This window comes from Phoxinus phoxinus (genome assembly GCF_949152265.1).
Source record: "Phoxinus phoxinus genome assembly, chromosome: 4".
NCBI classification, from domain to species: domain Eukaryota; kingdom Metazoa; phylum Chordata; class Actinopteri; order Cypriniformes; family Leuciscidae; genus Phoxinus; species Phoxinus phoxinus.
In genome coordinates this window covers 17728458-17751943 of record NC_136879.1, presented here as the reverse complement: position 1 = coordinate 17751943, position 23486 = coordinate 17728458, and the positions used below count along the sequence as shown (strand labels likewise).

The window sequence follows — 23486 nt, the reverse complement described above, 5'->3', positions numbered from 1 at the left end:
ATACAAAACACATTGATATGCATGTCCCAAAAGCATTTAAGTCAGTATGCAAATACCAACATCATATTGCCATTGTGATATCTCACCCTCCTCCCGCACGAGAAACTGACCCGAGCTGTGGCCTTCGCAAGCGCCTTCAATGGAGAAACTGAATGGCTGGAAATGAATGAAATATGGCTCATAGGATTGCAAAGCCCATAATGATGGGAGATTTGCCTCTACAATAGCCGAGGGGGCGGCCCCAGGCACTATCAAGGGCTCCAAGACCCTGAGTGTGTCCTCTTCTCTTATTATCAGCCTCTTAGCCCCAAACTTCCCATTTAGGCATTAGTGGCCCGCCGTGATTGAGTGCATCGTGGGCCTTCTAAAAGAACCAGGCTTTTGAGTCGCCTCCCCTCCCCACCTGCATCCCACTGCATGGTTATCTCTCTGTCTCAGAGAAGGGAGTCATTATCGCAGAGGCCACATCCACAGCAGTGTAAATGCCTATTATGCTAGGACAAGGGTCGCTGCTATGGGCGGCTGGGATAAATCTGCTCAATTTAGGGTGAAAAAAGACAGCAGCCTTATTTGTTTGCAAGTTGCATGAAGTAACTTTACGGCACTGATGCAAAACATGGATTTTTCTAGAAACATTGGTGGTGCATTATCATCTTGTAGTGCAATTTTTCATTTACAGTGTGTTTAATTATCGTCATGGTACATTTTTTGTCTCATTTTCATTGAAAAACTACTACAACAAACATTTTCGTCTGTAATTTCATTGTTAAGGAACTCCCAATTCATTGTCTTTGACCTGTCCTCTTCCAGACCAGATAGGTTTCAGCTTCACGTTTTCAACACCAATTCTAATCCTGATTTCCATTCTGGAATGAGATGATAGCTTTCCATTCTTTGTGAGATGATGGATGAGAGTAGTATAGTGTCAGGGTTGAGGAGGGTGAGAACCATCTGGCAGGGTGATGGGAAAGGTGAGTATGCTAAAGTAACGCTAATGAAATTCTCTTCGAATGACAGCCTAGCTAATAATAATATCTTCGCTCATGCGAGAGGATGGCTCTCATACAGTGAAACCCTGAGCTTCTTAAAAACATATGTCTCTCTGGAACTAATGACAGCTTAATTAATGACTACCTCTATTTCCAATAACAACTAGGGAGGCTAACATTTGCTGAACCATCTACTTCATGAAGCTTTTAGTTTTATATTTTTCACATATATAGTAGATCAGAGCAGTTAATATCAAAGGCGTCCCTTATGATATCTTCAGGAAATATGCAATACCAGTAGAGCTGCCTGCGGTTGCATAACATGTAAGAAAGATGATGAAAAACTGCAGTGGTTTGTTCCATCACTGCTAAGTGCTAAAGTTTTTCTTGATATACAAAACCTGTAGACTATCCCATCTTACACTAATATAGAGAACTGCTAAATCATTAAAAAGTTATTTTTTCTTTGGTCTTATCTTATGCGCCAGGATTGCTACAGAAAATTGGTGCATGATGCTCGTCCACAAACACTTAATCATGTAAGAGAAAACACTTGAGTGTTGTTTGTCAAAATTGCTTTCCTGACATACATTTAGCATTGAAATCCCAGAATTCATTATAATAATTCACACACAAAAACAACAGTCCCTTTTGTACTATTGAAAAGGTGTCAAACGCATGGTCTATGGATTATATATACAAAGTTCTGTCATAAAACTCTAGACGGCGCATGCTAATAAGTTCTTAACTCAATCTGCTAGCAATCACATTTCTCTATAGGGCACAGCTGATTGGTTCCTGCTGTATCAGTAGCCAATGAGCTCGCTGCTCAACCTTCAAATACTTGGTTAGCATTTGCTGCAGTGCGCTTTCAGAAACCCACCATCTTCCCCAGCTCCACCTGTATAGATCTGTTAAGGGTAATTCATGTGCACTATATTGTACAGCAGCAGCATGTCTTACTTGCTCACAGCAGCGTGTTGTGTGTGTATTGGCAGTAGCAAGTCCCGTACTCGCTCTGCAGCAGCAGCAATAACCAACAGCAGCAGCAACAGCGTAGCAGATCTACTCCGCCATGACCAAACATATCAACATTGTCATACACATTACCATGCCAAACACTCAGAGTTGCCATGACAGAAATATTATTTAGCTACAGCAAAACTTTAATAGAGCAAGTTTTTCATTTGTTTTGTTAACTGTGTATAGCTTGCACCTTCATGTGGTAGAGCCTCTCATCATTTTGGTTTGGCACATGTGCACGAATTTGTGCTTTTCAGCTGAAACTGGATCCGTGAGTGAGACATCTGTCCCAGGGCAATGCCGCAAATTTTTTCTACAGTTTTTTTTATTTTTTATTGCACACTGTAACATTGATAACATGGACAGATGCAAAGAATTTTAGGAATAAGTACATTTCTCCACCAAATACTTTTTTCTTTTCAATGTTGTTGGAGTAATATTTCCTAAGTACTAATTTTTGTTTGTTTAGTACATTTTTTGTTTTATCTACAGGCTTTATCAAAATGAGTATGTGCTGCATTTGTGTTCCCAAAATATTAAATCCTGAAGTAGTAAAGTTGATTCTGGACTGGCAGTAGTTCTCCTCAAAAATAAAAATTGTCATCATTTACTCATCCTCGTGCCATTGCAAAAATGTATGAATTTTCTTTCTTCTATGGAACACAAAATTAGGTATTTATAGCAGAATGCCAAAGCAGCTTTCTATAATGAAAATCAATAGTGGCCACAGTTGTCAAGCACAACTTTCAGTGAATAATTACTTAAATTTCAGTCTGCTCCTCACAAGTCTGAATTGAGATGACTTATAATACAGTCATGTGGGCCATTTTTATTGTGTTCCTTTAGGAAAACATCCGTCACATCACGTTACACTAAGTGAATCAGAGTTATGTAATCAGATTACTTTTTCCAAGTAACTAATAAAGTAACTCATTACTTTTAAATTTACTTTTTCAAATAAGTAACAGAAGTTACAAGTTACTTTGTTTTCTCATGTATTGACTGACAGCTCTCCTGTCCCAATGTTGAGAGAAATCGCGAGTAAGAGCAGAGGCGTTGTGTGCGCTGTGTGTGAACGATGATTATTGTAGACTAGACTAAATGTGAACATGCATTTACTCATCTCACTTGCTCAAAAACACATTCAGTATTCCTCATAATGAATAAAAACAGTAAAATGCAAATTTAGAATATTATGCAAACACATTTATATTTATATTATATACATATATAAGAGGCTTTTTTTATTTTGGGGCCAACTATTCCTTTAGTTTAGTGGATGTGATCATACTGATAACGGAAAAACAACTTGTAAAGACATGCTTCAAGTGCATGGTATTCATATTCATGGTACAATATTCAGAATCTCAACAACACCTCTAATAATGCTACAAGCAGTTTCATTAAAGTTGAGCAATTCAGTAATTCTGGTTTTACAGTTGCAGATACCCAAACAGACACAACGTGGAACATGCAAATGTGCATCTCAAAGCATTTCTATGTGTTTTGGTAACAAACATGACCAGCAGTTTCTTACTGTCATGAAATAGTTCTTCAGAAAATCAGGTATGACTGGCAGACTGTAAATCAGTTGTCTCTGTCTGAAATATTTATTGCTAAACATTGGTTGCCACCAGCATTCTCGAGGCAGATTTTGGATTTGATTGACAGTTCATAGTCATTTCAGACTCAAAAGCTCCATCTGGAAGAGTGTTTATGGCTTGTTACAAGATATAGACAATAATTGTGCCTGCTATGTGCGGCTGTATCTGTCAGAAACTGTTTACTTGTTATAAAAAACCATCCCATCTGGCAACACTTGGAGCACTTGACCTACTGTGGAAAATAAGGATTAAATATGGATTGCCCAAAGACAACAAGCACGATGGAAAGAGAAAGAGAACATTGTCCGGTGCTTTTCATTTAGACAGGTGAAAAACAGCATAGAAAGGAAGAGAAAGTTCCTGCGTCTCACATTTCACCCAAACTATAAATACAGGTCGTTCCACAAAACAAGCAGCTGGAGGAGTTCAGGAGTGACTGAAATCAAACCCACATCTCCATATCCCCGACTGAAGTTCAGGACAAAAGCACTGGCTGTTCTTCAAAACAACGAATGTCACTTGTGCGCCACTTTTACAAAATCTCATTCCAGTCTGGAGAAACAAATGAGATATTTCTCCTAGTCTACACGCAGCTTCAACCTCACGTGTTCCACAGATCTTCTGAGCAAAACAACTCATATACAACAAACAAACCAATGTAAACACATGAATTATGGAAAGGGCCTTTAGGGTCATTTGCTGCATATTAAGCTGGTGGATTCCAGGAGTCTTGCGTTACGGGTTCACGGGTCTACGTGGGTCATGTTTTGAGATGTCGGTTTTAAATATCTTCGTGTTTCCCTGCTGTGGGCGGTCAGGGCAGGATCACAAACTCAGCATGTATTATTGGGAATACTATCCGTATAGATGGCTTATTATAACAACTCTGCTTCTACTAATAATAACCACATACAATAGCCCACACACAAGCATGCTCACAACCCAAGAGAAGTATTTTTTTGAATGCTTAAGAATATTTTTATTTTGAACATTCCAAAGATGTTGGCATATAAACATTAATGCACTACTGGTTTCTAATATTTTTGAAATACTTTTTATTTATTTTTTTTGCTGAGCAAAGCTGCATTTTTTTAACGTAATTTATTCCTATGATCAAAAGTGTATTTTCAGCATTATTACTAGTCTTCAGTGTCACATGATCCTTCAGAAATCATTCTAATATGTCAACTAACTCTCATTAGAGTATTAGTGTGTGTTTGCCTAAGTATAATAAGTTGACCTGTAGTTGAAAAGTTACATAAAGCGTGTGAGAACTGAACTGAGTTCTTTCTGCTGCCTAATTGGGCTTCAATGGTTAAATACACATACTTATGTCAAGCATTGACAGTTTGCTGGACATGATCAAGTATCTGTTCGCACCAACTGTTGCTCACCCACTAGACGTCTGTGCCCTCCTGCTACCATGGAAACAAGATCCCATAATAATCACAAGCCCACCCAACTGCTGTCCATCAGCGATTGGGATCTGGAGGGCCAGGAGAGGAGAGAAAGAAAACAGATAACAAGAGACGGATGATTGAAAGTCCTCTGTAATCTTTAATCAAAATTACTTCTCCTGCCTCTTGTAGAAACATCTCTTCTCTGATGATGTGTTTACTGGCGCAAGGGCGGGGCAACCTGTCACTCACATGAGATCCACCAAACCATCCAATCAATTCTCAAATGGACAAAATCAAGTCCAGCCCTACATTTGTTCTTGTTTGAGAAGCGGTTTCACTTGGATATACAGTACGTCACAATAGAGAAGAAAAGATTATTGTCATTTGAATTTTAAAATTCAACTTTGTAGAAATATGTCAACACAAGAAAGAACATTTCATGGGGTCTTTGAAGTATTTGAGTGCCTGTGTTATGTTAAATGGAGGTCGGTCACTAATGCACTGATAAAGCTCGCCGAAGCTTTTTACATCTGTCGCACAGAGCTATACAGTGTTATATTATCTTGCTGACAAGTATACATGTTCTGCAACAAAATGGTATTTCAAGAGCTTATTAATGGAAATGAGTGTGCATTGGGGAACACAAGACCTTAACACACACACACAAACAAACATGGTGCCTACATACTGTTGCAAAGTCTCGGTTAGCTGTCTTATAGCCTCAGTCAAAAGGTCAAACTAAGACGCGTCTTTTTACGTACACAGCTGGCGGCAATTTATGCCACCTCTAACCTCTGAATGCGTATGACATTTGAACCGTTTCCTGTACGGTATCTCCAAACACCTGTTGTTCTAGGTGTGAGGACTCGCGGGCCGTTCGAGGTGAAGTTCAATAAGTCTAGCGTCCCACTCAACGCTGAGTGATTATGTGGAGGTAGAGGAGTGAGTCAGCAGGTATTGCTTTCTGAAATGTCATTATGTTCTACAATACTAACACCATCATTGTTATTATACCTGAAGTGCTGCTATCTGCACATCAGGACCAGTTCGATTTTCTCTCACTTTCCTTTGAGCCAGTTATTCAAATGTCTCTCGCCCCATCTATCACTCTCACACGCAAACCGGCAGCAGAAGAATAATCAAATAGAAGATCTCTTGAATGTCTCTATTGTTGCTCCAAGAGTGCACTGATATTAAATGGAGAGCAAATGAGGACGTTTGCTTTAATCTCCTGTTTCTAAGATGTTCCTTATAATAAAAAGGCTCTTGTAATAAATAAAAACAGATTTGAAGAGATCTCCACGATGTCTCATTGTTCTCAGATTCAGAAATCGACAAATTTATCAGTCAAAAATTATATATTTTTCATCAAATTCTCAACAATAATTCTCAACAATGTTCTCAACAATGTCTCATTCTCAACAATGTCTCATTCTGTGCTTAGTTTAGCCAAAGCACTGAATTCTGCCATTAAAAGTTAGAGATCTCAATATGACCTCATATATTTCTCATTAATTCTCATATGAGTCTTCTCTAAAGTTTTTGAAGTCAATGTACGCACTCATACTGTGCTCAGACACCAAAGTCTACAATAATAACTCAATTTGAGTTCTAAATTATGAATATTTCTCAGCAAATTCTTCCAAGACTAAAATATGTAACGCGTGTCTCTTCTAAAGCTTTAGAAGAGATCGCAATTTCTCATAGTGTGCTAAGATGACATTTGCAAATCTGCAAAGTCGAAAATGTAACATAACATCAATTATGTCCCATCGATTTCTCCTATGAACATTTCTCACATGAGTCTCCTCAAGAGTTTAAAACATATCAACAGTCTCACGCTGTGCAAAGTCAACAATCTCAATTTTAACTTCCAAACAAATTCCTACAACACCAAAATATCTCACGTGTCATTTCTAAAGTTTTTAAAGAGATCTTTACAATGTCTCATTTTGTGCTCAGATTTGCCAAGACATCAACATTTGCAATTAAACTTAAAAGATCTCAATATGAACTCAAATATTTCCCATCACATTCTTCCAAGACCAAAATATCTCACACGTGTCTCCACTAGAGTTTTTAAAGAGATCTCAATGTCTCGTTCTGTGCTCAGTTTTACCAAAGTCTGCAATTAAATGTTAGAGATCTCACTACGAAACACTAATACATCTCTCAACAAATGCTTCCAAGGCCAAAACATCTAGTATGTTTCTCCAGTAGAGTTTTAGAAGAGATCTTAACAATCTCAACAAACGAAGCCTGCAATAAGTCAGAGACCTCAATATGAACTCTAATTATTCTAATACCAATTACAAGTTGTCTTATTTGCATCAAGCAATTTTAAGAGAAGCATCAAAGAAAAAGGTTGAAAGTTTGATTAAACATAATTGAGAACTCCACAAAATCTCCGGAACAATAAAAAAGCTCTCATCAGGGAAATCATCCTCTACAATGATTGCTGAAATATAGCGTTGAAATGTTCGTCTTGACACATTCGACACACACGGTTTATTCCCCGACATGGCCTAATGCAGCTCTAGCTGGGCTCTGGCCGAACAACACTGAGATTTGCCCTTGAACAGCATCTCTCTTTCAGCCCTGTGGAGTTGCATCACAGCAGGTCACGTCAACACCTCTAAAATTACTAGTCCCAAACCAATCACACAGACATTTAAAACGACAAGAGCACACGATGCCAAAACGGAGACTGGGGGTGTGTTCACACTTCAAGTTCAGTTCTCTTGGTTCTTTTGGACCGGACCAAAAAAGAAAATTATGCATTTAGCCCTGGTGAAGCGGAAAAGGATGTTAACACCAAGTCAAAAGTACATATTTGAACATACGGCCGTGTTCGACTGCTGAACTGTAAACCGAGAGAGGTGGAGCGGTGAGTGTCTTCCTCTCCCTCACTGTGCAGTGACAGATGACTGAGCTGTCGGGGCTCTCCATCGGCTGCTGGCAGGACTGTATTTCACTGTAGTGGTCACCACAGTGCTCCTGTTCTTTACATGGAGGCATTGTGGAGCAGTGCAGGACAACAAAAACTGGCTGCTCTTTTCCATGCAATGAAAGTGAATGAAGCCGTCAAACCATAAAATTTACAAAAAGCACCATAAAAATGATCCATATGAGGCATGTGCCAAGTTTTTTTTAATGTACTCTCTGTACTCGGGTTGGTTTTATGGTTTTGAAACTTTAAAACAATCATATTTTTAAATGTAAACTTTTTTTTTTGGTGTGTGTGTGTGTGTGTGTGTGTGTGTGTGTGTGTGTGTGTGTGTGTGTGTGTGTGTGTGTGTGTGTGTGTGTGTGTGTGTGTGTGTGTGTGTGTGTGTGTGTGTGTGTGTGTGTGTGTGTGTGTGTGTGTGTGTGTGTGTGTGTGTGTGTGTGTGTGTGTAAAAATAAAATAAAATATGAATTCTTAAATATCATAATCACAGTCACAACTTGACGTTTTACAACCTCTACAGCGCATTGTTCAAATATTATTTTTCTAAAAAAAATATATGCCAAATTTGTTTTGTTTGCAAAAATTTCATTATTTTAATTATGCTTTTTTTTCATTATAATATCAGAAAAGTTGTAATACCTTGAAAAAATTCTAAAGAAAAATCAAAATAAATTTTCATTAAAAGGTATGTATTTATTTATTAATTAAAAGTAAAATATTAATGTATTTATTGAATGAAATGTGTGGAATATTAATAGATCCAGTGTCATTTAAATACTATATATTTGCTATTACAGTATTTATTGACATTTTAAATGAGCTTTTATTTTTATTTAATTTATATTGTTTAGTTTAGTAAAGTAGTTTTGGTTTTAAATGTCTATTAAAAAAAAAATCAGTTTTAGTAATTTTAGACTTCAGTTTTAAAGTCAACTACTATTTATATTCTATTTTATGCTAGCTTTATTTTAAATAATGAAAAATGATTTTTAATCATTTTTTAGTTATAGTTACCAATAACAAAAGGAGCTTCATATCATTGTCCTCATCACACAATCTATTCCGCGTCAAGGAACACCCTTTTATTTATAAAAAATGACAATTGCACAGCCTCTCTGCTTATTGCTTTAATACAGTGCATTCCCATCGGCCCAGAGCTTTTCTGCCCAAGGTGATTTTATAATAAATATGTCAATTACAGGCAAAACACTTCTATACATCAGCGGAAAGAGCTTTGAATTGCTTTAATGATCCACCTTCACCTCTCGCTTTCTCGAACCCGTACAATTTACTTCCATAAAACAGAAAGCTGAAAGCACGGTCCATAAATCAGCTATGAAACAGATTTTCCCCACTACTGCTCCTTTCATTTTAGGGTTGGCTGTGCAATAACAATCCCCCTATGTCAGCGCGGCTCATTTTGCGTAGTGCTGAGTGTGAGGTGGAACAGGGGTGTGTGGCGCTGAAAACAAGGACTTAACAACCCAAAGCGCTGAAATAACACTTCCTGCCTGTCCTTTAGAAGGCCAGACTTCCTGTTCGTCTGAAATAAATCTTTGCTTAAGCTGGACATTCCTCCGTGAGCTGGTGTTTCTCTCGCTCTATGTTTCCGCAAGCTCTCTCTTCCTCTGCTTCGGTTTTATTGTCTCGTTCTCTCTCGGGCTGCTCGGCTACCCCATGGGTGACAGAGCTGTGAGTGAAAGAGGTTAAAGAGAGCTGAAATAGAGGGCTGGAGATCAGGTCACAGAGAGATAAGACCTCCTGAACGTGGGTAATTGAAAAGTTTAGAAGGACAGAAAGGGAAAGAAAGAGCTGGTAAACGACAGAAGAGAAAGACAAACAGCACAAGGTCGAGGGTAAATGAAGAGGCGGGACACAAGACCAGCTGCCCGTCATGTCACACCTTCGAAAAGCTCTCCTTTCGGAAAACATTTGCATTTCTCAATGTTTAAAATATAATAAAAAAAGTCAAAAGGGGATTTTTTTTTTCTTAAAATGTACGATATATTGGTGCATTAAGGCTATGTTTACACGGAAACGATCTGAAGAGAAAACGCAAAAGTGGCGTTGCGTTATCACTTTTTATTCTGTGTTTAGACGAGCGTTATGGGGGGAAATCTGCGTGCATATGGTGACGCAAAAGTGTGTGAAATTCGATGTAGTATCCACTCCAGACGGCTAGGTGGCAATGTGAAGCACTGCCACACAACAACACCAAGTCCGCGCCTGCGTACAACCTTCCTTCTACTTCTCTCCCTAGTAGACTTTTGCGTTTTTACCCTTTAGACGGGAACGCGGCGGTGGAGCGTTTTTAAGATTTCCACTCTGGAGGGTGGTTTCACTTTTTGGCGTTTTTAAGCCCCAAAAACGCCATCGCCGTGTAAACGGAAGGCACATCTGATAAAATATTTTTACGTTTTCACCCGCGAGTGTTCAAGTGTAAACAGGGCATAAATCAGCCGATAATCGTACAATTACTTGTACGATTTTTTTAATGAGATGAATACTTTTATTCAACAAGGATGCTTTAAATTGATCAAAAGTGACAGTAAAGGCATTTATAATGTTGTAAAATATTTCTATTTAAAATGACTGCTGCTATTTTGAACTTTCTATTCATCAAAGAATCCTGAAAAAAAGTTGTATATCAGTTTCCACAAAAATATTAAGCAGCACAACTGTTTTCAACATCGATAACAATAAGAAATCAGCATAGAATGATTTCTGAAGGATCATGTGACGCTGAAGACTGGGGTAATGATGCTGAAAATTCAGCTTTGATCAAAGCAATAAGTTACATTTTACAATATATTAAAATAGAAAACAGTTATTTTCAATTGTAATATTATTTCTGGGTTTTTTTTATCTAATAGCCTTGGTAAGCAAAAAAAAAAAGACTTCTTTAAAAAAAAACATTTTAAAAATCATACCAAAAATATTGAACGTTAGTTTTTAATGAATCAATATTGGAATTGCGCAAACAAATAATGGAGGAGTTTGCGAAGGTATGACCCTCACTTATTAAGGCTTGAAACCTTAAAGAGACAAGTTCGGTATTTTACACTTAAAGCTCTGTTTTCAGATCGTTTCTGATGAAGTAGAACGGTTAAGATTAAAATTTGGACACATGCTGCTGGCCCAAGAATTGTCATTTTCTTTTGCTTTCCTCCCCCCCCCCCCCCCCCCCCACCTCCACAATGGCTGCATAGGTGCACAGGAATAATCCTTTCTAAAACGCATTAAACTTTCGTTTACAAAGACGTGAAACTCACCGAGTGGTCAGGGGTGTTCGCTGATATGCTCACACAAAAATCGCTGCAAAAGATGCAAGACATACTAGAGACTTTCATGCAGGTGTGTTGGACCTGGTTGGAGCAAAACTCTGCAGGACAGCGGCCCTCCAGGACCGAGTTTGGTGACCCCTGGTCTACTGCATCGGGATGTGCTCCGATAGCAGCCACGTACACTTTCAAAGTGGAGGAAGAGACAGCCTTCGCTCCAACCTCTCCTGCAGGAAGGAAAGCACAGAGCTGATCGGGCATTTACGGGGATCTTTTGGGAAGAACACTAATCAACGAACAGACTCCACTTCAAGGCATAAGCTCACCTAGTAGAGGGGGCTCTGGCTTGAGTGATAAGGTCTACCACCACCTGTGGTAGGCTACTTAAGTCTGCCGCGTCCCGTCCAGAAGCCACACGTGGAGGTTCCAGAGATCTGGACGCGGGTGCCACAAGGTGCCCCGTCCCTGAGAAAGCAAGTCCTTCCTCAGGGGAATCCACCAATTGATCCGAAATGACTCACTATCAGCTTGACCACCTGGGGGTGGAGTCTCCATTCTCCCGGGAATGTAAGCGCGTCAACTCTCCAGAAGAGGAGATGGTAGCAGCTTCGGGCAGTAAAAGATGCCTTCCACAACCGTCCATCATGCACCTCCTACCGTGCAGCACATCTCACTCATCAATGTCCATTGGCTTGTTTTGTTGCCACTTGAAGGTGATTGGGGTCCCAAGTGAGATCCCACAACGTCAGTCTGTCAATGTAATGTCAAGCTTTGCTGACTGATAGGGAACTCAAATTTCCACACAAGCTTTTTTCAATTTAGAGAAAGGGCAATAACATCACGCATCACAGCAGAAAACATTTTATTCGGATGTGACTCAGTATATTTTGACTGCTCCAAAACAAATCAACTATTCAATACAAGTTATTTGGCCCCTTTCAAACAGTATACGGTCAGCAATTCATCACAGTTTGAATCATAAAAGCACCCAACAATGAATCACTTGCTGTTTTCAGCATGACGAACACGGACGTGTCAAAGGGGGATGTCAGACAGACAGATAAATCTATAATCTAAAAGTTTAAACATGAAAGGGAAAAATGAGGATAATTTCTGTACTTTCAAGAACAATTCGCTCATGGTGAGCAATTCTCCCAATGACTCATCGTTCTGTCTAACGTGTTTTAGCCAAAAGGACACAATACACACCACAGCAGGAAGAACCTGTTCTCGGATCCTCAGTATTTAGTCCCAATGTACTTGTCAAAGAAACATGGGAATACCTTTTCCTTAGTAATATGCTGCTGAATTGAAACTAAAATGAATTAAAATCCACTACAACGCCGGAGTAATACGTCCATTAGTTTGACTGAGGAGGTTTTCCATTAGGTTTTATTGGTTCAATTCCAGCTGGCAAACACACAAACAAATTTCAATACACACAAACAAACACACAAACAAACACACACACACACACACACACACACACACACGCAATGCAATTACCAGTGCCTGTTTATCTTTATCCTGTGAAAAAAGACACATGCTGGTACATTTGTAATCCAGGGACATTATTAAGAAAGACCATATTTTGAATAGAGAAAAAAATATTTTTTTTTTAGTACTTCAATTTTAATTTGTTTTATTTCAGTTTGTTGCCAAAACATTTTAATTTGAGTTTTAAGTTTTTCATTGAATATTTATATTTTGTTTTATTTCAGCTTTATTTCAATTAACAAAAAAAAAAAAATGTTTTCAACATTGATAATAATAACCAGAAGTGTTTCTTGAGCAGAAAATGGATCATGTGACACTGACAAATATTTTCAATCATGATGCTGAAAATTCAGCTTTACCAGGAATAGTTAAAATAGTATATATATAAAAACAGTTACTTTACATTGTAATAATATTTCACAATATTACTGTTTGTACTTAATTTGTTATTAAATAAAAGCAGCCTTGAGCAAATGAGACTTCTTTCAAAAACATATAAAATAAAATAAAAACTTTTGACAGGTAGCCTATACTGCATGTACATTATTAATAGTAATAATTAACTAGAGCATTTTTGAATTATTGAGTAAACTATGAAAGTGGCGCTCCCAGTCCCCCATAATTCATATGCATTTTCAATTTATAAAATAACCTTGATGCATTTCTGACCAACTTGCCCATGACAAATGAACCACTGAATTATAATAGATGAGATTAAACTGCGTATTTCTGGAAGGGCTTTCCATTACTTCACAAAGGGAAACATCATCCATCTCTGAAAGAACAAAGATAGACTTTCGAACAAGAGGGCAAGAGGAGGGCTCTAATCAAAGATGCTTTTGGTGACACATAAAGGGCTTATCAAACTCATTATCAGCAAAATGGGCATCAGATGAATCAATGTGAGCCGCAGGGAAGTGTTGTCTTTGCCAAAGCCCCGCTGTTCAGAGCCCTCGCTTCCAGACAGCACTCATTAACACACCACAATACAAATGAAAGGGACTCAATTGGCAAGGACAAGCTGCGGTCCAGTGATTTAACATCAGGGTACTGTTCCGTCTCTCTCTCTCTCTGGGTCGCTCGTTTTTCTCTTAACCCCTGTCTGGTGCTTTTCACGTCTCTCATTCAGTCTTGTTCAGTCGCGCATACTTCAATTTAACGCCACGCTTCAACTCATGCGGCTAGTTCAATGTCAAGAGTTCAGCCGCTGCTGTTAACTTCCAGGAACTCAAAACGAAATATTCAATACATACATTATGACCACACTGGAATCTATACACTTACATGACCATAGGATAATTCCATGTTTTTTAGACTATGGTATCTCATTTAGTATCATTTTGTACCCTTTCAATGTGTAATTTCATGGTCTCTGGGCATAAATAAAGTACAGTAGCTGTACTATAGTACAGTGATGGTATCAAATGGTAATACTCTAATAAATACCATTGTGCTTAAATTCATAAAGCATGGCGTTAACATGGTCCTCAGAAGCACGTTCAAGAATATCACGATACTACATGGTACATATCACAAAAAATATATACTTTTTGCTACTTTTTTAGTGACTTTAGAGCTCAGTTACGCTTTATTTGAAGGTGTCTTTGTTATGGTGTATATATACTGAATAATATTAATTATTAGAGCGTACTATACGGTTAGCATTAGGTTTAGTTGCTTGTAATTATGCATAGGTTACTTTACTGTTAATACTACAGTAACAAGGAGACTGTAAAATAGTTCTCCAAGTACATTTTATCAAAAAAATACCATAGTAATTCCATGTTTCACTGTAATTCCATGGTTTTATTATGGTAAAACTGTCACTATCAAACTATGATAGACTATGATCTTCTTACCATGGTAAATGTTTTTAAAAAAATCATAGTATGCTATATTTTTGGACGTAATAGAATACGCGAAAGTATCTTGCATGGCCATCTAAATATCTTGGTAATATTGTTTTTGGGACAAACTGCCATGGTTAGCAAAAGTAATAACACTAACAAAAAAAGTACTGTGGTGGTATCAGATGGTAACACTGTGGTAATTTTAAATATACCATGGTGCAAATGACACATTTCGTATTATCAATGTTAAAAACAGTTGTGCTACTTGGGCACCTTTTGTTCAGGATTCTTGTAATAATTACACATCTTTACTGATCAATTTAATGCATCCTTACTGAATAAAAGTAAACTACTTGATCTGTAGTGCACTAGAATAGAGACATTCAAAATGGCTACTCAGCCTAACTTATTCTCTCCAGACCAACAAAAGCCCAACGTCAGTTCAACTGACAGAAGGCCAGTTTCAACTACACAACTAAATGTCAGTTTCCATTGATTGTAAGTGAAAAAATGCTGATGAGGAGTATGATGCTTACATCATCACTCTGTCTGATGAAGGCAGTGCTATGAGCAACATGACAGGAAGTGATGCGTTCAGCAGCCCTGCAGTCCTGTAACCTCCTTGTGTCTGGCTCTCTTAAGTCAAACGCCGCGGTCTGCTAGTTAGAAGCGACAGTGGACACCTCAGCTGAGCACATGATGACGCACCTGGATGGCTAACTGAAATCTGCCCTGACACTGTTGGCTTTGGGGCCAATTTAATGTCACAATAGTTATTAGTGCAAACCTCACAGGATTTATAGGAGGACAGCACATGAACGCACATGTAAAAAAATTGAAGACAGTATTTTGAATGCATTTGATACATTTACTACTTCATTTTATATCAATATGCTTTATGCAAATTGTTCGCATAAACATAAATTTAAAAGGGTGAGTGACTGAAACACAAAACCATTTTTTTGTCCCCCTATTTGAATTCAAAATACATTATTTCAGCGCTCCTGCTGAACTTGTTGGTTCAACTTAAAAGCATATATTTAAAAAAAACTAAACTAAGTTGTAACAGAAAAGCTGCTTTGAGATACGTTGCTTATGTTCCTGAACGGTAATAACTTCAGAACAAACTGTAAAAAGTTGTATTAGTGTAACTTAATGTTTTTAGGTTGATTCAGTGATATTCAATTATATTTTTCATTTGAATAAAAGTTGCTGCCTTAAATTAAGTACAATCAACTTGGATGTTTAAGTCATTTCAACTTAAATTACATTAAACTGACTTAAAAAACATAAATTGTCAAATTATTGATCATATTTTTTTACAGTGACCATATGAAGCTAATCTTTTAGTAAGAAACTACAATAATCAAGTCAAGTTTGGGGGTTTTTTACGCATTACGTATGCACTATTATATTTTAAGATTGGATTGCTTAAAAGTTGAGAACATGAAACAATGTTTGCAACCCATTTTACAGTCTTAATGCATTTCCAGTTGAAACAGGATATTCAACAAGACAAAAATGTTGCAAAGCTGATTGTGTCCATCAGCAAAAGTAAAAAGAGGCTGTTAAGCAGATTATGGGGAACTGCAACACCAAGGTTATGGGTTCGATTCCCAGGGAATGCATAAACTGATAAAATGTATATACATTGAATGCCGTGTAAGTCGTAAATACTGTTTGAGCTTCAAGAAAAGCAAAATCCTTCATGAGGCAGAGCAAGTTTTTGCATTTTTGACAAGCATTTTTATGATAAATTCCACACAATAAACCAAGAATGTGCATTAAAGTAAATAGGCTCCATTTCAATTTCATGTCGTCTTTCAAAAAAAAAGCAATCAGCATGAGCATTTGCACTTACACTAAGCTAATGAGAATGAAGATGAGCTATTGTCACTTCGGCTGACACACGAGACAAATGAGCTGAGTTCGTGAAGACAAAGCATTTTGAAACATCATGAGTCCAAGAGCCTGACGCTTTGAGTCGCTGCAGTACACAGAAAACTTCCTTCTAAGACGCCCCACGCAGTGTTTGTTTCACCTTCTCTGCCGAGTGCCACAAGCCCTCAAGACTATCAGAGCAGTAAATAAAAGGCACCTTGCAGGCGAGAACCAAACAAACTGAGTTTGGAATTACAGACCCCAGCTTCCAGTCTAAAACTCAATCAGCTTCCCTTCCCTCTCTCCTCGCTGAGGCAAAGGCACCCTGAATTACACCGGCTGGAATCGATGCTCACTGAACTAGAGACAAAGAAAAAGGGGCTTGTACTCCATGACCTTATGATATGAATATGACTTCTGTCTTGTGTCTAGTTTGAGCACATGGCGGATGAGTGTGTTTGTCTGTCATGTGCTCTGTGTGTGTGTGTGTGTGTGTGTGTGTGTGTGTGTGTGTGTGTGTGTGTGTGTGTGTGTGTGTGTGTGTGTGTGTGTGTGTGTGTGTGTGTGTGTGTGTGTGTGTGTGTGTGTGTGTGTGTGTGTGTGTGTGTGTGTGTGGGTGTGTGTGTGTGTGTGGGTGTGTGTGTGTGTGTGTGTGTGTGTTTTCCTGGCTTCTGTCATTTTTGTTTGTTTCTGTGTGCCATGTGCTCTTCTGTCAATCTCTAGTTTACACCTGACAGACCTTAGAACAGATTTGCATTAAGCGTATAATTTTGGAAACATTATAACGCACACAAAGTCAATTCATAAATCAGTTATCCTTAAGTCTGTGTGTAGAATGTATACACTACCATTCAAAAGTTTGAGGTCAATACGAATGTTCTTATTTAAGACATTAACTTTAATTCAGCAAGGATGGAGAAATATGAAGCAGCAGAACTGTCTTCAACATTGATAATAATCAGAAGTGTTTCTCGAGCAAGATTTCTGAAGGATCATGTGACACTGAAGACTGGAGTAATGATGCTGAAAATTCAGCTTTGATCACAGGAATAAATGACATTTTGCAATATATTAATATTAGTGCTGGGCAACGATTAATCATGATTAATCGCATCCAAAATAAAGGTTTGTGTTAACATAATATATGTGTGTGTACTGTGTATAATTATTTAGTATATAGCTATAAAAACACATATATGCATGTGTATATTTAGGAAATATTTGCATGTATATATATATATATTTATACATAATTTATATTATATATAAATATTTGTATATATAAATAACACATTTTTCTTAAATATATAAATTAATGTGTGTGTATTTATAGATACAAAATAAGATTACGATTAATCGTTGCTCAGCACTAATTAAAATAGAAAACAGTTATTTTAAATTGTAATAATAATTCACAATATTACTCTATTTTTTTATCAAATAAATGCAGCCTGGTGAGCAGAAGAGACTTCATTCAAAAACATTACAAAAAAAAAAATTATCTTATAAACCCCAAACATTTGAACTGTAGTTTACTTAGGATGGCTATTATTGCTGACCTATTAAACTTATAACCTTAATTACATTATTATTTCAAATATCAATATAAATACTTATGTCGGCTTTACAGTATAAAACAGTTTAAATATTTCCAATAAACATGCATGCTTGTAAAGCGGTTATAGTGTAAATTTGAAAATCAGGGAAAAAACGATATTACAGTAATAACAGAGATACAAAAATTAAATAACAAAACAAGAAAACAAACAAACACATACATTGCATTACAGTATTGAGAAGTTTGAGGTAAATCTGTGAAATTGTTGTGAACACAAATATAAATCCATTTTTTCCCTTTCAAGTTTGGAACGATATGCGACCAGGACGTGTGTTTGTGAGTTTCCCCTGAACTTGTCTGCATGTAAAGATATCTGGATAAGTCTGTTACTCACCTCCAAGGAACTGCATGCCCCCTGCTGCGCGTCCAATGGTTCTGGAGATGAGCTCTGATATGCAGCATCCCATGAGCGCCGTGAGCGCCACCAGTAACAGCAGGCCGCACCCCACCCCCGTCACCACCGTACAGATCCGCCACTCCACGCTCGGGATGCCCTGAAAGCTCGCGTAGCGCCCGCACTGCTCCAGCATGACCGTAGCCTGCCTCTCCTCGTCCCGCACGGGATACGAGCACCGCCGGAAAGTGCCGAAGGACACCGGCTTCTCCATCTGTGAGCCCAGCAGCCAGTAGGGCATGAAGAAGCCCACGCATGAAGCTGCCGCGCTCAGCAGGGACACCAGAGCCCAGATCATCCCGGTGCACGTCAGGCTGGATGCCATGCTGGACAAATGCGTTTAAATATTGGACACGCTTCCAGAAGAGAGCTTGGGGGAAAAAAAGAGGATGTCACGAGAAATACTTCCTTTACCCTTGTTGGAAAGAGGATGTCTATCTCCATACGGTTTCCACCATGGTTCTGCCGTCACCTGAGGAAGAAGCAATAAAACACACTGTCCCATCAGTCTTCAGAATGTTTCGAATAACATTTAGCAATCAGTAAGAGTCACAATTCCTGTTTTCTGATGCAACAACATTCATATAGCACTTGGGCAACTCTGGCCATTGAGATCACTCATCTGCTTTTTTAATAATCCTGAAGACCTTGATTAGCTTGTTCAGGTGTGCTTGATTAGGGTTAGAGCTCAAATCTGCAGGAAATTAAATGGTTACACAACACCATTTTCAACTAAAAACTTAAAGTCCCCCTGTGGTGAAAATCAAGCTTTTTAGTGTTGTTTATATGTCTATGTGGTGTTTTTAATATGCTTGAAAACCATGTACAAATGCATAAGTTAACAGCATTGTTGAGTATTTTCACCTTTAACTGCAGTGAACCAAAGACAGTCTCAAAAATTTGAAATCGCTGGTGTTTCTGACGTCACAAACTACCTTGTAACCAATCAGATCAACGAGTGGATCTCTGAGCTGGTGTGAGTGAGTGGAGGCGGGGCTCATTTGCATATACCGCGTACACTAAATGAGGCAAGGGTGTAGAGTTACATGCAAGGCATGTATAATTTTTTTCAAGAAAAAAACTTTAAATATGTAATTTTGGTGATTAAAACTTTTTATGTGTTTTGGACGTTCAGGACAATAGCATTTTGGGGTAGGCCTACTGACAATGCAAACTTTAAAAAAAAACTCAGGTTTCAAAGTGAAAGTTTTTGAAAACGATACCGCTATCGTCTCTGTGTAAACTGCAAAAACGGAATTTGTGGAAATGCTGACATTATGCGGATTACGTGTTAGATATATAGGCGCATAGTTTTTCTTTACAAAGTGACATCGCCATCTACTGGCCTGGCATGAATAATACACATTTTTTGCCGTTTTCACAGATCTGTGTGAATGGGGATCGTGACAACGTTTTCGCCTGTATGTGAAAAACGCAAAAGAAAAGTTTTTCGTTTTAGTGCATCGTTGTCGTGTAAACGTATACCCTAAGTGGACCTCGAAGGCCAGAGATGAGAACCTCTGGTATACACTTTTGTTTGCTTTACTTTTGCCCTGTTCAAAAGTTTAGGGTCAGTAAGATTTTTTTTTTTTATTATTAAAGAAATAATAATTTTATTTAACAAGGATGCATCATACATTTATAATGTTACAAAATATTTAGTTTTCAAATAAAAGTTCAAAGAACACAAAAAAGTAAAGCAGTACAACTGTTTTCAACATTGATAATAATAATAATAAATGGTTCTTACGCATCAAATCAGTATATTATGATGATTCTGTAAAAGACTGTATAAAAATACAATTAAATAAAAATGTGCATGAATAAATCAATAATAAACAAACAAGTAAACATTTCCATTCCTGTTTGTTCTCCTAAGAATACTTCAAATGAATGAAGGAATGTTTAAACATGTACATAACACAGTACCTGCATGAAATTGAACAAATGATTTTAAGCTTCTGGAGTTTAACTTGATGTTTGTTCATCAGTTGTGGTTAATAAAGTTGCTACTCAAAATAGTGCAGGAAGAGTGAACATTACTCCATATAAGGCTGACTCAAACATCTAATCTTTGCACAAAAGATTGCAGAGGGACACTAGCAGAGGAAAAGAAAAGAAAAGAAAAGAAAAGAAAAGAAAAGAAAAGAAAAGAAAAGAAAAGAAAAAAAAAAGTTTAATGTTTAAGTTTTATGTGGTAACATCTTGATTTTATTAGTCAAAAATAATATTTGATTTGCTAAACAAATCTGAATATCTACAGTAAAAAAAAAAAGTAAATTAATAAAGCTAATTTTTATTCTTGTCGGAAAAACTCCTAAAACTGCACATTTTCACTTTTCACAATGAGAATCTTTACAATAATCAGTTCACGTTAATAAATCATAGCCTATAGTATGCTTAACAGATCAGCTGCTCATAATGACATTTATATAGCCTTTATGAATAACATTATTGAAGGGTGTTAAGGATTATTTAGCTTAATGTAATCATATTTATTGATATGAATGTAAATTACTAAGTGTTTGCTATGAGGGGCTATGTTAGGGGCCCAAACATCTAATATTTCCAGAGAAGGAAAGAAAAAAAGAAAAAAGTTTTTGGCAAAGCTCCTCAACACTGATCATCTATGAATAGTGGCAGTGCCAATGATATATTTATGCTATATAAACTCCTGCCATGCAAAAGACTAGCACGACATCATGCAAAACATGAATAACCATATAAAAATAAAACATATTGTGTGATAACTTACATAGATAGGCCTATATTCTGACTGGCGTGTTAATTCAAACTCCGGTCCAGCTTCATATGGGACCGTGAAGAAGAAATAAACTTTGTCCGCACAACGCGCACGCAGAAAACGCGCGTTAAATCCCGTCAAATGAGGGTCTGCTGAGGTCCGCTTGCGTCTTTCTGTTTAGTTCACTGTCACTCCTGCAGGAAAGTGCTGAAATAATCCCAGTGTCATTAATAAGAGACGCGAAGTACTGAGCAATGTGTCCGTATCGCTGCATTGAGCGCAGTGTGGCAGCAGTCAGACTCTCGCTCGCTCTCTAACCTAGAAGAAGAAGCTCCGCCCACCGGCATGCTGCCTCAGAATCACACCGGGGCTAGTTGTCACACTTTTTACACCAGTAATACATCTCAGGGTAGATTTATTTTAAAATCAGGTTCTATACAGACACATGCCTTAAAGTCTTTACTACAAAATACAATACATTCTAACATATCCTTTGTTAATGCATAATGAATATATCAGACACACATATAACTTACTGGGAATGTTGTCATGGAATATGGTGTCACAATGGGAACCTGTTTTTAGTTTTTTACAGCAGGGACCCCCAGGGGCCACAAGAGAGTACTGGGTGGTACCTGGAAAAGTTTAGAGAAAACAAACAAAACAAATCTAAAATAAATAGATAATACAATAGGATTATAACTAAATAAATAGATTCAAATAAAAACTGATTTAAATAATAAACAATATGTAATAAATACATAACAAATATTTATGTAGGCCTAATTAATAACGATGTAATAAATAACAATATTTAATCAATAAATAATCTAACAGTAAAGTAAAAAAAGACATAATAATATAACATAATAGAAACCAAATGTTTTACAAATAATATTCAAAACATTTTAAATAAAATTGTTTCATATATAAATTGAGTGTTTATACATAAAAAATATTAGCAACTTTTATACATTTTGGAGGGAGGCTCCCTCGCACTAGGATTATCATATTTGGGTGTCTGTGGCATCTAAAAGCTGATCTAATAGAAATAAAGTAAAGAAAAATATAGTAGAACTCTCCAACATCTGTGTTTTACATGTTTTATAGGCTTTTTTCAAACTAAATTTATACAGTAACACAATTATGAAAAAAATTAATTCATACAAAAATCAAAAAGTATCATAAAATATCAAAACCATGTTGTCAATATAGGCTAGCTACTCAAACATACTCTGATATACTCTTAACAGAAACATTGATCAATCTTAGTTCTATTCGTTTACAGGTGTGTGTGTGTTTGGGGTGGGGCTACTGTATCTGATATAGCATATCACACTAGCATGAGAACAAACAAATAAACAAGCAAACAAATTAAATAAATAAATAAATAAAGTTAGTTAGTTAGTCATAAGTAGGCTAAGTAAAGTAAGTTATGTATGGTGTGGCAGTCAATCTAAAGATTCTTTAAATATTTGATGTCACTTCTTGCAAACAGTTCCTCAAAAGCACTTGCATCAAATCGAACTAACACCATAAAACAAACAGGGACCTGGAGGAGCCGACGGAAACAGACACTGTGGTGGAGCCGACGGTGGGAGGAGCCAAGGTGAAGCTTTGGCAGAATGTCCATGCGGAACCCGGGGACCGACTGACGGAGGCAGAACCAAGGTTCATGGACACCTTTACGGAGCAGAGAGGCCGACAGACCAGGGCGACATCCGTGGCCCAGAAGCCCTAGATGGAGCTGCTGGCTCGCGGGACCGAGGCGGAGACAGGGATCGGCAGACCGGGGCATCCACTGAGGGAGCAAGGACGGGGAAGCCGATGGGCTGACAACAAGCCGAAATGGGAGGTGGAGACAACCCTAACTCTAACCTTAACTTGTCCGAGCAGCAGTTGGGTACTCGATCTCATGCTGAGCTGGTCAAGGGGTAGCCCGAGGCGAAGTCGAGGAGCCGAACGGAGCAAGCGGCGGGGCAGAGCCAAGGAGCAGGACGACACCAGTGGCACCGACGGATTCAGGGAACTGGACGAAACTAGTGGAGGAGATGTGACCAGGAAGTCAGGCTGGTACATCGGAGGAGGAAGATCTCCAGACGTGACCGGAGAATCCAGGACGCTAATATAGTTATCATTATAGTTATCTTTTTTTTATATTGTTCTTGGTGTGAAAGTACGTTTAGATTTTACCATGAGAATGAGAGCAATTGTTCTGAATAGAAATTCAAATTAATTCTCGATTGAATAATTATT

At 37.7% G+C, this 23486-nt stretch overlaps 1 protein-coding gene across 1 annotated transcript in view; it reads right to left on the bottom strand.

Moving 5' to 3' along the window:
• The window catches only part of LOC306997803 (LHFPL tetraspan subfamily member 6 protein), a 67761-nt gene extending 46219 nt beyond the window's left edge, over positions 1–21542 (bottom strand). The window contains exons 1-2 of the mRNA XM_079611295.1: positions 21243–21542; positions 18428–18959 (exon numbers count right to left, since the gene is read on the bottom strand). Of these exons, the coding sequence (XP_079467421.1) occupies positions 18428–18812 (385 nt within the window). The 5' untranslated portion in view covers positions 18813–18959; positions 21243–21542. The remainder of the gene's footprint in view (positions 1–18427; positions 18960–21242) is intronic.
• Positions 21543–23486: the final 1944 nt, after the last annotated feature.